Source organism: Indicator indicator, chromosome 14 (assembly GCF_027791375.1).
Source record: "Indicator indicator isolate 239-I01 chromosome 14, UM_Iind_1.1, whole genome shotgun sequence".
Classification (NCBI taxonomy): domain Eukaryota; kingdom Metazoa; phylum Chordata; class Aves; order Piciformes; family Indicatoridae; genus Indicator; species Indicator indicator.
In genome coordinates this window covers 25,735,216-25,751,445 of record NC_072023.1, presented here as the reverse complement: position 1 = coordinate 25,751,445, position 16,230 = coordinate 25,735,216, and the positions used below count along the sequence as shown (strand labels likewise).

The window sequence follows — 16,230 nt, the reverse complement described above, 5'->3', positions numbered from 1 at the left end:
ACCTAACATTTGAATATCTGAAGGTGAAACTTGTGGATGTGGAAAAGCCAGCTGGGATGGAGTGTGGCTGGATGGAGTAAAATACTCATCCTTGTTCATGGATGAAAGAAAATTCAAGTTGGTGGAGGCAAATGTGAGGAAGGAAACACTGGGAAGGGGGACATCACCTTGTATTTGGTTAAGACTTCCAAATGTCAACATGGGTAAAGTATAGAAATCTATTAGGTTGTTTTAAATAGTATGCAGCATTTGCAGTTTAAAAGGTGCCTGAACAAAAAAAAAGTGAAACAGATAATGATATTCCTTAAAGTAAGGGAATGGTATAACTTATGAAGCTTTCTCTGCTTACGAAACTTTCTTACTTCTTGTGTCTGATCATTCATTTTTCATGCATGTTTTGTTCTGGAGGGTTTTGGGGCTTTCTTTCAGCAGGAGCTCTGGTTGTGACTTTTCAAACCACTGGTTACGTTGTTTATTCTAGCATGTAACTTAGATCTGATTGTGCTTTCGGCTTCCGAGTGAGTGCTCCCACATTTCCCTGGGACTATTTTTAAAATCAGAAAATAATACATAGTAAGCAGATCTGGCAGTAGCTGCTGGGATGGGACACCAAAGCATAAACTTTCTCCTTCGACATTTCTGTTGGTGAGGATCTGGTAGGCGAACTGAGAAAGCAAGAGATTGTTTGGAGAAAGTGAGAAATCTATGTGTGAAGTGACAGGGAGGCCCAAAGAGACTGCAAACTTTGTGTGAAGTGGGAATGCTCGTGTTAATTTTTTGAGCTCTTTTGTACCAGCAGTGGAAATCATTTCCAGTAATTTTCCTAAGCTGCTTTCAGGTAAGTGAAGACAAGATGCTGTTGTAATTATCACCACATGAGTCAAAAAACTGGGCCTTAGTTATGCTATCAGTAGGTGAAGGTGGCCAGTTGTGTACTGCAAGACAGAAGTAGTATTTCTCTGGTATGTTGGTTGTAAAACTCCAGAAGTGACAGCACATAACTTGGCACTTCTGGCATTTGTGGTTCATCACTGTTGGGTTTTGTTTGCTGAGGAAGTTTCCATTTACAGCAGAGACTGCTGCCCTGCCTGCCCTGTAGGCAACAGTGTGGAACAGGCTGTGAGCTCTGACTAACATCACACGTTGCCCTCCCCAACAGCTTTAGCTTTCGTTTCCTGTGGCTTTAAATAAAGTATCATGGGCAAAACATTGCTTACAGACCTTAGGTAGGAGACTGCTGGGGTTGTCTTTGTTGCTTCTCAACACTGTTGGGGCAATATAAAGTGATGGATATAAAGAATCTTTGCAGATTCTGAAGAACGGTCTAATAATGAGACTACCAACTGGGTAACACCACTGGAAGTGGAGTGGTTTTTTGTTTAAGTCAAGTACTGACTATTGCAAACAAGGATTCTTATTAAGGGTTCCACTTTTGTTTAATTTTCTACAGTCTCTAATTCTGCATCCAGATTCCTATGTTTTGGATTTCACAGAGAAATATTTCCATGAGTAATTACCAAAGATGGCACTTTGCCCAAATGTTTAGCCTTTGTCTTTTCCTTTACTGTCATACTTGGGTTGAAAGTAATATGTCCTTTCAGGGTAGTGCTAGGTTTAACAACTCACATTAATAAAAATTATCTAAGTTACTTGAAATGTAACTCCCATGAATGAGCATAATGCTTTGTCACAGTACATTAGAGGTTGGAAGAGAGCTCAAGAGATCATCGAGACCAACCCCCCTACCAAAGTTTAGATGCATAAAAACATAGAACAGTTTGGGTTGGAAGGGACATTTAAAGCTTATCTAGTCTAACCACCCTGCTGTGAGCCAGGACATCTTTCACTGCCTCAGGTTGCTTGAAGCCCTGCTTAGCCTGCCCTTGAACACTCCTAATTTCAGGACATCCACAGCTGCTCTGGGCAACCTGTTCCAGTGTCTCACCACCCTCGCTTTTGTTCTTATCACAGAATGTTAGGGGCTGGAAGGGACCTCCAAAGCTCATCCACTCCAACCTCCTGCCAGAGCAGGAGCACCTAGAGCAGATCACACAGGAACACATCCAGGTGGGGTTTGAATATCTCCAGAGAGGGAGACTCCACAGCCCCCTGGGCAGCCTGTTCCAGGGTTCTGTCACCCTCACAGGAAAAAAGGTTTTCCTCATGTTTCCATGGAACTTCCTATGCCTCAACTTCCACCATTTCCCCTTGTGCGGTCATTGAGCCTAACCCAGTAGAGCCTGGCACCAGCCTTTGGGCACTCACCCTTTGAATCTTTATCATCATGAATGAGATCACCCTCAGGATTCTTGTCTCCAAGCTACAGAGCCCTCAGCTCCCTCAGGCTCTCCTCATAAGGAAGATGTTCCACTCCATCATCTTTGTGGCTCTGCTCTGGACTCTTTCAAGCAGTTCCCTGAGATCCTTCTTGAACTGAGGGGCCCAGAGCAGTATTCCAGATGTGGCTTCACCAGGGCAGAGTAGAGGGGTAGGAGAACCTCTCTGGACCTCCTAGCCACAGCCCTTCTAACCCACCCCAGGATGCCATTGGCCTTCTTGGCCACCAGAGCACATTGCTGGCTCATGGTCAGTGGTGTGCTCTTGTGCTTCAGATGGTGTGAGAAGTCCTATCTAGGACTATGTTACTATCTGCAATTGTTAAACTGAGTATTAAAAATTATAGTTGCCCTGGCCCATGACTGAATTGTTTTGATTGCTGTTTTCTACTCCAGCAAGGAGCTACAGGATAGATGGTGATGGTGGTTGGATAACAGGATGCTGATGGTCTGGGACAGAGTGGTGTTCTGTAACCTTTTGGAAGGTCGGAAGTTGTAGACCTTATAGTGGCATTATGCTAATGCTGTGACCAAATCATTTGAGCTCAAATAGTACTGCCACAGATGGGGTATGCTCTCTGTAGCTCTTGTGAGACCAAAGGTGCTTCTGGTATTTCTGGTACATAATGCAGGGATTTGACAAAAGGATTGCACAAAACACTACGAAAGTTATTTTCTTGGCAACAAAATTAGACTTTCGTAGTATCTCTTAGAAATAATAATAATTAAAAAAGAATTTGGAGAAGTACACAACAAATAAATTCTAGTAAGTTCTTTTTTTTTTTTTTCTTGATTTGATGTGATTCCTACTTGATCATTTTCAGATCAGCTTCTCCAAGGCATGGTTTCACAATTATGAACAGACTGAGCATGGAAAATCGAACAGAACCTATTACTAAAGACCTTGATTTCCAGCTGCAGGACCCTTTTCTACTGTACAGAAATGCCAGATGTAAGTATGTGACATACTGGGTTAATTATTGAAGAAGTCACCTTATCTTCAGAGTTTGTTCTTGGTTGAGGCAGTCCAAATGATTAGGCTGCACCTTTCAGGGGCTGAAACTAGCTGGTGAACAGCTACAGTTAAAGGAATACATTTTGCTTTTTGATGTGCTGAAAGAGTCATTCAGTGGTTTCCAGAATGCCTCTCTTCTAAAGAAAGCTTTAGAATCTGCTTAGCAGTAATCTCCTCATTTAACTGGCAAATAGACTTTATGGTTGTGTGTATGGGATGGGCCTAGAGACTCAGAGATACTGTGTGTGTTCTGAATATTCCCCAGTCATTGTTGACAACTCTTGTCATAAAGCAGATCTACTGAGGGTTGGGGTGTCATGAAGACACAGAGTGTGTCAGCAGTAAGTTTGCAGGTGCCACCAAGTCAGGTGTCAGTCTGCACCAGGGTAGGGAGGCTCTGCAGAGGGACTTGGATAGATTGGATCCATGGCCAGTGTCACCAGGAGGAGCTTCAACAAGGCCAAGTGCCAGGTCCTGCACTTGGGGCACAACAACCCCAAGCAACACTACAGGCTTGGGGCAGTGTGGCTGAAAGACTGCCTGGCAAAAAAGGGACCTGGGGGTGCTAATGGACAAGCAGCTGAAGAGGAGCCAGCAGTGTGCCCAGGTGGCCAAGAAAGCCAAAGGCATCCTGGCTGGGATTAGCAATGCTGTGTCCAGCAGGAGCAGGGAGGGGATTGTCCCCTGGGACTGAGCTCTGGGGAGGCCACACCTTGAGTGTTGTGTCCAGTTTGGGGCACCTCAATCCAAGAGAGATGTGGAGGTGCTGGAGCCAGGGCAGAGGAGGGCAAGGAAGCTGTGAAGGACCTGGAGAATAATTCTGATGGAGAGTGACTGAAGGAGCTGGGGGTGTTCAGTTTGAAAAAAAGGAGGCTGAGGGGAGACCTCTACAGCTACCTGAAAGGAGGTTGTGGAGGTGTTGGTCTCTTCTCACAGGTAATTAGTGATAGAACAAGAGATAACAGCCTCAAGCTGCAGCAGGGCAGGGTTAGACTGGACAGTAGGAAGAATTTTTTCCCAGCAAGACTGGTCAGGGATTGGAATGTGCTGCCCAGGGAGGTGGTGGAATCCCCAAGCCTGGATGTGTTTAAAGGTGGTTTGGATGTGGTGCTTGGGGATATGGTTTAGGGGTGAGCCTTGCAGAGTAGGGTTCTGGGTTGGCCTTGGTGATCCTGAGGGGCTTTCCAACCTGAATGTTTCTGTGATTCTGTGTGAATAGTTGTAGCCTTGGTTGTCTGCATAAAAAATAGACAAATGCAGCCAATTCAAACCCTGTTTTCTGGTCCAGCTCCAAAATACTGTTATTATAGCAAGCTGGAAGGCAGGTTGCTTCTCAACTATTAATGGTAACTCTTGACAACATAGTGTTGAGCCTGACTTTAGCCCTGATGAAAGACAAAGTTATTACTTTGGGCTCTGTGTTCGTGTTGCATGATTATAGGAGAATTAGCAAGTGGCAGGCAAACACAGAAATAAGTGGAAGATGTGAGAAAGCTGTATTTTACATGCAGCTACAGAGTGTTACAACGTGCAGTTAGGTGAGGATGAGCAGTTGTGAATGTACAGTTTCTATCTGCGCTTGAAAGCAGAGCTGTAGCACGACCTCTGTGTTGTTCTTGATGCATAACAGCAAATTGCAAACATGTTTTACAGGATCCGGGATGCACCCTCTGGGTGAAGTTAAAGCAGAGAAAACTCCTGGTGTACAAAGTAGCCTGATTTGATAATCTGCTAGTCATTTTGACTTCATAAACTAATTTGGAGTTGCAAGGTATATTGAGAGGGCATCCTGTTGTTCATGCACACTATGGGGTAAAAACAACAGAGGGAGGAAAAAAATCCATTTTAAATAACTCAAATGAAACTTCTGTGTTTGAGAGTATTTGATAGGCTGACTAAGAATTGAAGTTCACAAAGAAAATAAATGCAGAGATCTCCAGGCTAACCTAGACTAGACTTAGATGTTGGTATATTGAGTGCCATGAGACCTATTTATGCCATCTAGTTTTGAAAAGTCTTTGCTCTGTGTGTGTACTTATTATATATTTTTTTTAATCGCATTTTGAAATTCCATTAGGGGGTTACCATGCATATGCTAACATCTACCTTTTGAAATCTGATCTATTAATTTTTCATTTTTGGTTGAGAAAGTTGGCATGAAGAGTAATTACAAACTGTCATAACTGTGTGCTGACAGGAAGAAAGAGTCTTTGGTTTGATTACTGCATGGAAACTGTGATGTGGGGAGCGTTTATTACAAAAATGGGGAGTTTTGGGGGGGGTCTAAGCCTTTTGTTCACTAAGATGTCAGAAGTTTAGATGAGCAGGGTCTCAAATAAAAGCACTAACACGTGCTTCGGAGCACTGGGCCTATGTTCAAGCAATTTGTTTGGGCTTTTTGACTAATTGTGCAAGAGCAAAATGCAGAAGACCTCTGTCTGATCATTCTTTTAGCATAGCTGAACTGTTCTTTGCACAGCATCAAGGCCTTCTCTGTTTCTCACACCACCCTGCCAGTGAGTAGACTGGTAGTGCCCATGAATTTTGGGACACAGCTGTGACAACTGACCTCAAGTGACTTAAGGGCTACCCCACACCACATGACATTGTGCTCAGCAATAAAAGCTGGGGAGGGGAGGAGAAAAGTGAATGTTTGGAGTTATGGCATTTCTCTTCCCAAGTAACAAAGTAATTTCTGCCTACTGATGGAAAGCAGTGAATGAATTCCTAATATTGCTTTGCTTGCACAAACTACATTTATCTCAATCCACAAATTTTCTTGATTTTTGCCCCTCCAATTCTGTTCCCCCATCCCATTGACGGGAGGAAGCAAGCATCTGTGTGGGGCTGAGCTGCTGGAGTGAACCCAGAATGCCTACACTGACAATTTTTCAGCTGCAACAGAGAAGTAACACCACCTTTCTTTCAGTTTAGGATTTCTCAGCCACAAGATCTGATATCTTCCTGACCTCATGCACTCTTGGCTGCATTATTCCCTTGAGTGCAACCATGAAAACACATCCCCAGCCAGTCTACTCCCAGTTTTATAAAGTCATCCTCAGCCAGGACCTCTGGGTCTAATTTTTACTATGGTTAGCTGTTCCACCTAGCCATGGATCATTCTATATTTGTTATTTAGTTTAAGAATTCTGTTCTGAAGAATCATGTTTGCTCTACTGAAAAAAAATCCACATGTTTGGAATTTCAGTTAGTATCAGATATATTTCAGATAAAGGGTTGTGTCACCCCTAGTTATTTATCTTCCCAGAATACCCTTACAAATGCTTCATCACTAATTTTTCAAGAAAACTACAGGGCTTAGTACTTCAAAGGAAAAACTCTTGTTTTCTCAGGTTTTCATGCAAACATCTGTGTTTCCAGAGCAAACTAGTATTACAGACCCAAAGAAGAAAAGTTGTTTACTTTTGGATGTCAGGGGTTGGAAGGGACCTCTGGAGATCTTCAAGTCCAACCCCCCTGCCAGAGCACCACCATGGAACCCAGCACAGGTCGTGCAGGGACACATCCAGCCAGGGCTGGAAAGTCTCCAGAGAAGGGGAGACTGCACAACCTCTCTGGGCAGCCTGTACCAGAGCTCTGTCACCCTTACAGTTTACCAACTTGTTTGACTTTTCCAGGTTTTCTCTATGACCCTACAGAGAGTTCACATGGGGATCTCTCCACTGAGATACCTCGAGCCCTTTCTTCCTTACTGTGTATTTCAAAGCCTTTGCTACATAAAATAAAGGAAACCTTCCCCCATATTAAGTATCTCTTGTCACTAGAATCTCATCCAAACACAATTCTGAATATCCATTTAGAATTTTCTATGTGATTTTTTTTCCATTGTGTTTTACTTTATCTTTGGATATCAGGAGCAATTTCTGCACCATGAGGGTGGTGGAACACTGGGACAGATTGCCCAGGGAGGTGGTTGAGGCTCCATCCCTGGAGATTCTCAAGTTGAGGCTGGACAGGGCTCTGGGCAACCTGATGTAGTTGGGGATGTCCTTGCTGACTGCAGATGGGGTTGGATTGGCTGACCTTTGGAGGTCCCTTCCAACCCAGCCTGTTCTATGATTCTATATAACCTATATTTATAATTTTTTTTAAACTTCTTCCTTATTAAATGCAATTTTTGTCCCAAACTGGGTTTCTTGAGCCACAATTTTATAATATTATTAACTCCTGTTTCCAGATGTTAATAAGGGGTACTTAGTAATAGCTGTGTACAGTTTGGCAGTAATACTTAACAGAATCTGGAAACAATTTATCTTTTTCTAACCTTTTCTTTTACTCTACATATCTTCTTATTAGCTATAACTAAACCAGCAGTGTTTCCTCTGCTTTTCCAGTTGGCAGAGTTGAGTTTCCATATAGCCACTCATATTTGGGTTTGAGGCAACGTCAACTTCAGAAAAAATACAAGCATTTAGAGGAATAACAAAGTCCTGCCCAGTGTTCTGAATGCTTGTTGAAACCAACTTAATTTCAGTACACCTGCCTATCTGTGTGGCTGGTTGTATCACAGAGTCTAAAATAAATGCTCTGGCAGCAAAGGAAGGGACTTTGTGTGCCAGACAAGTCCGCCAGCAGTTTGTCATGTTAGAGGGATCCTTTTGTAAAGATTGCTTTGCATCCAAGATGTGATTGCAATACAAGAAACTTTCCAAAATTCTATACAATAAATGTAAGTTTTAAGAATGCTTAAGACAGGAAAAATAATACTTTGATCTTACTTTTTCTTTTGGTTTTCATATTCCTTCCATTGCTCTTTTTCACCTAAAGTTGAAGTACTGTCTAAACACCATGTTGCAGACACTTACAGTTTAATCCCAGGGCTTTTCAGGTTGGATTTGGGATCCATGCCAGTTAATGTTTGCACTCATCCACTGTTTCACAGAAAAGGTTAGTTTGGGAAATCTGTTAGGCTAGAGCTAGGGTTATTCATTTCAAATCCAGGAGGGGAGCTCAAATTACAGTTTTTGAGGACTGCAGAAATCTTGTCCAGCAAGAAGCAGAAAGTTTATGGATCAGATAGGTATTTCCAATGTGATCTTTACAGTTATATAATTAACTGCAATTTTTGACACTTGCTTTCTGAGAAAGTAGTTCTAGTTTGGTTTAGATCCTGTAATGATTTTCAAATTTCCTGGGTTCTGTATTTGAACAATCTTAACCACATAAATAGGACTTCTTTTCCTTAATCTTTGTTTATATTTATTGTGAGAACTAATGTTTAGGTCCTGTTGCTTAAGACTGTGCTGATTAATATGAGATACTTCCAAAGAAATGCAAAATTGTAAGTTATTAGTTAAAATAACTTCATTTTCTCTTTTTTAGCTCTGATTGACTATAATAATTTACTGACAAGTATTTGTTACTGTGTATTGTATCAGATGTATATGGATGTATGCTGGGCCAGTGAATTATTTCCTGAGTTGACTGATTTATTATTTACTCACTGAATGTTTATAGGACACAGTGAATCTGGTGAATATTAAGTTGCATATCCTAGAGCTAGCTTCACCTTGAACACCATGTGTTTAAAGGTGGTTTGGATGTGGTGCTTGGGATATGGTTCAGGAGTGAACCTTGTAGAGTAGGGTTCTGGGTTGGACCTGGTGATCCTGAGGGGCTTTTCCAACCTGAATGTTTCTGTGATTCTGTGAATTCAGCTACCAGAAAAAAAGTGCAGGATCCTACCTATGCTGCTGCTGCTGACCTGATACAGGTTAATTGAGTGCTTTGATGCTGTAGCAAGTGGAGAATGAAATGATGTGACAGATCAACAAGTATTCTATTTCTGATGAGATTCTGTACCTATTTGGGCATAGAAGTTATTTTTAATTTCTCTGCCACAAAAATGAACCTTCTAGGTTTGAAAATAAACCAAGCTTCCTGGTCAGATGTGGCATATTCAACAGAATTTGAGCTTTTGTAGAGGTTCAGAAAGTGGCAGTCCAGACATACCTGGTTTGGGTAAAATTGTTTAGACACATCTTATGTGTATGTATCCTCATGCTAGTTTAATTTCAACTTGCAACTGTAATCTATTAGAAACCTGTAAAATTAGTATTTTCCCAGACACCTACATTGCAAAGGAGATGGGATGGGAAGGAGAGGGAAGTTTGTCAGCTGTGCAAAAAGTAGTATAATTTTTTGGGTCTTGCCTGTGGCTTGGTTGTTGCTTTGTGGTGTTTGTTTGTTTGGGGTTTTTTTGTTTGTTTTGGTTTGGTTTTTTGGCAAGCAGTTGGAAATTGTTTGGGAAAAGATAATGCTGTATATTTTTTTTCAAACCATTGTTTCTAATTCTTTAATTCATTATTACAGCATCCTAGGGCCCTTTCAGATAGAATAACTTATTTTCTCGGAGACTGATGGTGGCTCATTTCCATTCACTCTTCTGAGTAAATATATCTTGGTAAAAATACCAAACGGGTAACGAGTGTCCCGCTTCTGTGGGGCATTTCTGAAGACCCACTGACCCTGCAAGAAGCATTTCTCTTGTAAAGAACATTTTAGTTTGAAGGCTTTTAGACATTTACTTCTGAAAGGAAGGCAGGAGACAGCAGTAATAGAATTTGAGTGATAAGTAAAAATGAATATGCCACGAAGAACAATCTTCTTTTGAGTACCATACCGTCTGTTTTACCCTCAAATAATGTCTTAGTCTGTACTACATTATATGTTCTATAATTCAGTGTTTTAAATCTCTTCTTTCTTCTGAAATGGGTTTTTATCTGAGAATGAAGGCAGCATTTGGTGGTTAAATTTCCTTGAGTGTATATTTAGATTCAGACTTCTGCATATTGACCGATAAGCAACTACTTGCTCAATTGTTTCCATTGAGACAGGCAACATAGATATTCCAGGCTTTGTTTCCACGATGTAACAGAGTTTCTGTTTGGGTTTTGGTTTGACTAAAGATGTCAGTTTAAAATGGAGAACCTTATGTATCAGGTTCCTACCTGCCAACAGTGTCTGGTCCAATAGCAAAAAAAACCATTGGGCTGACACAGGACTTTGAAATGTGAATTCAGTTGATCATTCCCCAAATGCTCCTTGGCCTTGTTGAATTTTGAAACAAAAGTCATTCAATTTGTATTGTTTTTCTTTAAACTCAGTGGTCTTCTGATTCAGAAATATTGCATAGCTTCCTGTTTCTGCATCATTAAGGAAAGCACAATGTTTTTGTCACAGATGGATAATTATTTATTTGTTACTCTTGCAGTTTGACTGCAAAATCGTTTTTGTGGCCTGCATGTTTTGTTGAAGAAAACAATTCCGTAGTTTACAACTCTTTGAAAAGTATTTGTCAATGTGGAACAAAAGCACTTGAAAAGTGAAAGCTCAAACTGTAGAAATTCAGAGTATTTTTGGCAGAAGAGCCTTGCCCTCATTAGAGTTATGTTCTGCTCTGCCTGCTGTTTGCTAAACAGATTTGGCTAAAGCTTTTTTTTTTTTTTTTTTTTTTTTTTAAGCCTGCCTGGACTGACTGCTGCCATTTGTTCAGAATACAAATGCTTGTGGTTTACCTGAGGTTCTGTCCTTGGAGGCATTTTTGTCTTGCAGAAATAAATCGCTCCTCCTTATTCCTACTCCACTTTCTCTCTCTCCTTTATAAAAATTCGCCGTGCATCCAGCACGACAGAGCAGCAGCAGAGGTCACCACTATCTTCCCTGGGTGTTACTGATCTTAAAGTGAAACTTCAGTTTTGCTGAGAGCATTGGAATGCTAGCACTGTTAAGCACAGATACTATTTTTCTTTTTAAAATTTGAAAGGAAAATAGACATACTGAAAAGTAACTAATGTGGTAGTAAGGGTTCCTTCTAAACCCAGAAAATGAAGGTCACAGCATGAGCTTTGTCATGTTTCTTTATTTGTTTTTTAATGTCATGTCCAACCTAACTATTTTATACTGTCATTGTCTTCAGAGAAGCAAAAAAAAATAGGAGAAGGAAGAAACTTTCTTATCAGATGCATAGTGACAATTTTGTGTGTGTGTGTGTGAGAGAGATGCTTTCTAATGCTCAATTTACTGATTTCCTTGTACCTACACTCAGAAATTACCTGCTCTTAGACCAGGTTATCAGGACATATATGAAAGCATTACTACTTTCCTACTACATTTCCCATCTATTTCACAATCACAGAATCACAGAACATTAGAGGTTGGAAGGGACCTCCAGAGATCATCCAGTCCAAACCCCCTGCCAGAGCAGCATCACCCAGGGCAGTCTGCACAGGAATGCATCCAGGTGGGGTTGGAAAGTCTCCAGAGCAGGAGACTCCACAACCTCTCTGGGCAGCCCGCTCCAGGGCTCTGTCACTCTCACTGAAAAGTTTCTCCTCATGTTGAGGTGAAACCTTCTATGTTCAAGTTTGCATCCATTGGTCCTTGTTTTGTTACTGTACACCATCAAAAAAAGCTTGCCCCACCCCTCCCCCCCTTGAAACCAACCCCTCAGCTATTGATAGACATTGATCAAATCCCTCTCAGTCTTCTCTTCTCCAGACTAAACAGCCCCAGGGCTCTCAGTCTCTCTTCATAAGGGAGATGTTCAAGTCCCCTCATCATCATAGTGGCCTCTACTTCCGTCTACTAATAACTGTAATATGCTTAGAAGATGGTAAAAATTGCTTCAGAATGTCCAGAAAAATACCAAAATGCCCCTTGGAAATAGTATAGATATTTATTTGCATTTTTATAAATAAAACACATACTTTTATGTATTAAATTTTTGTGTTTTCTGTCCCTCTCTTCAGTTTTCAAGCCTGCCTAAAAATCTTTAATGCCTGCCTGCATTAAAGATATAAAGATATTGTTGAACTTGATGGCATCACTAGACAGTGTTTTGCAGTTGGCTGTGGAGGGACATGCAGCAGTGCTGGCTCAGGGCAGGTGATTTTTAGGATGTGGAGTTTTGATCTTGCTGGTTAGTTGTCCTGCCTGTTCTAGAGCAGACAACCCAATATCCCTGGCTTTGAAATCTGTGACCAAACTCTGCATGAGCCTGTGGAAGCAGATGTGGATTTTTAACATAGCAAAAGGGACAGGATTAAAAAAACAAAAACAAACCAAAAAGTGCCAAAGAACAGACTTTCCTGTGGAAATTTGTAGCTTCTAAGTTCTTCTTTCCGTAACTCTATCTTGCCTAAAGCTAGCCTTGTTTTAAGCAGAAAGTTGGACCTGCAGAGGCCCCAGCTGAAATGAAAGATTAATGTGGTTGTTGGTTTAGCAGTTACTGGTTAATTCTGCTTTTAGGTATTTGGGATGTTTTGGGGAGTTTATCAGGGAGAGTAAAGGTAGTTCTGTAGTTAGGTTTTTAGGGTCTAAACGACCAAACCAAAAGAGGAACGGTAATATGCTTGTTTAAAAGCATATGTTGTTTGTACCAGTAAGTCTTCAAAAATGTATTTTTGTTCCAAGTCTGCCTCATTTTTTATGTTTTCTTTTAAAGTAAGTACCATATATGTTTTTCAGTGGAAATTCTACATGCCAGTTGTAGAGGCCTTAAGAGTAAGGTGTAAGTTTTGCTGTGTAAAACCATGTCCCTTGTCACCCCACCCAGTTCAGCACAGATATTTCTGTTCAGGTTTTCCTAAAAGAGTATTTTTGTTGTTTCTCCTTCACCTGTCCTACCCCAGAGGAGAGTTTGGTACTAGTTGGACTAAGCAGAGCAAGCATTTTAGAATGCTTTGCATTTGGAAAGTGGCTTTTTGCAGCTGTAGCTATGATGACTGCAGCCATTTCTGTTGCGCAATGAAGGTGGCGACAAAAAAGATGTAAGGAAAAGAAGTGCAGTAATCTTAATTTAGGTTTTTAATTACATGGAAAGACAGAGTCCAATCTGAAAGTGAGAGAAACTGTATGTCATGTGAGAAGCAGCAGGCTAAGGAGCTAAGATAGCAAAGCTATGTAGTTTTCTGATGGCTGATAATAACTTTGTGTATGGTGGGACTGTCTCCCTGTCTGCACAAATAAGTCTGTAGGAAAAGTACATGGAATAGAATTAAAAGTATTTATCAAGCATCCTGCAGTTTCTGTATGGAATGGAAAGAGTATAATGCTCTGAGTATCTCTGCTAGACACAGTCTTTGTTTCCCATTTATGGGTATCAGCATATAAGCAACCTATTAGCTTGTCTGGACGTTTACTGCTGCGAGGGTACTGCCAGTGCTGGGAATTCCGGACAGCTTTTCAAGATAAGATAGGCATATGATGCAGGAAAGCTGAAGAGTTCAAGTTGGAACAGATAAGGGTTTTTTTTGTTTTGTTTTGTTTTGTTTTGTTTTTAAAGGGATTATTTTCATGTGACTACCTGTATGTTCTCTGCTTCATACACATCTCCTTGCAGAGCATTAAATGGTAGATAATTTCCAGATCAGTGTAAATCTGTATGTGAGTGCCTACATATTCCTTCTGCCAAGGGAAACATTAGAGGTAGTTGCTTTTTGGAAATCTGTTGCATAACCCTCTTTTTGGATTAGTCTCCTCACATGGCACACAGGCATTTAATATTTCAAGCTCTTGTATGTTTTAAACTTCTTAGCCTCTTAGTCAACAAAAAACACCATTTTTAATTTTTTTTTTTTGCTCATCATACTGATATGCTTTTTAATTTATTTTTTTCTCTCATGTCAAAGTGTTAGCAGGAAAGATACGCTTTTTAACTTATTCTTTTCTCTCATGTCAAAGTGATAGCAAGAGAGCAACATCCATTACGTGCTCAAAAGACAATATATTCCCAAGAGAAGCTATCCATCTATCAATCTGCTTAACTCCACAGATTTGAGAGTTACCAGAGTTACCCAAATCCTGTGGTAATATGATCACACATACAGAACTTCACAGTCCATTATCCCCAGCTGTTCCTGTTATGAGTGTAGTTTTATACATTGTACAGACCATTCCATTTAAATGGCAGATAGACACCAGTACAGTTTGTGTGCACCCAGCTGGGTCGTGTCTTACCTCCAGGTTTGATGTAGAAGCAGTTGAGCTGAGTTTCATGCACCAGCTTCCCCTTGTACTTGGTCTCGGTTTCCGCTGGCTGGTGGCTGGGGAGCGGGTGGTAGGCTTGTCGAACAAAGGCTTGAAACATTGTCAAATTCCCAGAGGCACTGAAACAGCTGAACCTGAGTGTATCTGTTCTATCCAGAGTAAAGGTAAAGTCTTTTGGTCAGTTGTTTCTCACTTGAGAATTACTTCACGTAATAGCTTTGTAAAGAGGTTAAAAACCTGAATGTCGCATTAAAGTAGTGTCAACTTGCTCTATTTTCTAGTTTTTTGAAACCTCTGCAATATCTCTTCCATTATCCTTCCTTGCCTTTCCCCTTCGCTCCTAATCCTTGCCTTGTCCTCTGTGTCTTATGCTCAGTTGGAGCCTTCTCCTCCCCCTGTGGTTTTTCAGGAAAACTTGGATTGAGGAGTGAAGATAATGGGTGCCATCCACCCGTCAGCTCATCACCTCCGTGAGCTATGCCGGTCTCTGGTTTCTGTATATCAGCACGGGCTTCTCTGATAATATCCTCTGTGTCTGAAAAAAAATACGTTTGTCTGGTAGGGGGTAGACTTCACTTCTGACACAGACAGAAAACTTCTCTCGGAATGTGAGCTTGCTCCCTCGCAGTCCTTTAATGCGTGTGTATATATATATATAAAAATATTTGTAACCTTCTCTCAAAACATGGAAGATGAATATGTGAGCAAGTGTAGCCCACAGCACATACACAAGCTGCTTGCTTCTCTCTGCTATTGATTTAATACAAGAGCTTGAGTGCCTCATCAGCTCTCTCCTCGTCAAAACAAGCCTTAACTGGGCTGTAAACAATACTTTTCAGTTACAGGAGGATAAAAGAAAGCAACCCTGCTCAAGTATGAGAGAGCATACCCTTTAAAGGACAAGGAATGTGTTCTATACAGAAACATGGTGCAACTGCTCCACTGGAATTCCACTAAGGCTTGCAAATGCAGTGTTGCTTTTTTGTCTTAGCTGGTGTGCAAACCAGTGACAGCATTGGGCTTCATATTTGCTATCTGCTCTGCTCTCATGGCTGCATCCATTTAGAGCCCAGGTGTTGATTTTTCAGTGCAGACCTTGCTTTATTAGGATTTAATAAACCAGAAAGTCTTCATATCATAATGCATTGCTCAAAATCAGTCTTTTAAAAAGATGTGAGGTTTGCTTGCTAGCTTCATTATTTTGGACATGCATACTCCTGGGTCTTTTGAAGCCTGTTTTAGTAATCCCCTTGCATAGCAGAGATGCTATTTATATGAATGAAACCAATCAGAGGTGCTGTAGCTCAAAGGGGGAAAAAAAAGTTATGTAAGACACATGCTTTAGGTCAGAAGTCAACATAAAGGGCCTAGGAAGATTCTTCCTGTGAATCATCTGGTGCTGGTCAGTGTCTTAGGATACAGACTTGCAGTTTGAGCTCCATCAATTCTTTTGTCTCTGCCTTTCTGTCCAATTTCAGTATTTGCTGAACACCATACAGTGTTAAATCCTCCGCACAGGAGTGTGTAGCATCTCTTAACAAAGAGCTCCTTCAAATTTCATCATCATTTGAAAAGGAGAGAAATAACATTGGATTTCTGTGCAAGGCATCATACGCCTTGCTGCAGTGCTTTGCTGCTTTTTGTTGTCATTTTCATCTCACACCAGTATTTGGTACATCTCTCTTCCCAAAAGAAAAACATAGTAGAGGTTCCAATTTGCACGGAGAGAGTTAAAAGCTGAAGGAGGGGAGAGACGGAGGAAGAAGAGGATGATTACAGATAGGTTTTATTCCCGGAGGATTATGCATGAGCTAGTAAAATACTGCTGACTTCTGAAGCAAAATGAAATACGCACTTTTCCTTTCTGTG

At 40.9% G+C, this 16,230-nt stretch overlaps 2 protein-coding genes across 2 annotated transcripts in view; one reads left to right on the top strand and one right to left on the bottom strand.

Moving 5' to 3' along the window:
- The window catches only part of CACNA1C (calcium voltage-gated channel subunit alpha1 C), a 698,267-nt gene extending 683,806 nt beyond the window's left edge, over nucleotides 1-14,461 (bottom strand). The window contains exon 1 of the mRNA XM_054386505.1: nucleotides 14,332-14,461. Within this exon, the coding sequence (XP_054242480.1) occupies nucleotides 14,332-14,461 (130 nt within the window). The remainder of the gene's footprint in view (nucleotides 1-14,331) is intronic.
- Nucleotides 1-16,230, top strand: part of DCP1B (decapping mRNA 1B) — a 51,860-nt gene that overhangs the window by 1,126 nt on the left and 34,504 nt on the right. The window contains exon 3 of the mRNA XM_054386506.1: nucleotides 3,161-3,288. Within this exon, the coding sequence (XP_054242481.1) occupies nucleotides 3,161-3,288 (128 nt within the window). The remainder of the gene's footprint in view (nucleotides 1-3,160; nucleotides 3,289-16,230) is intronic.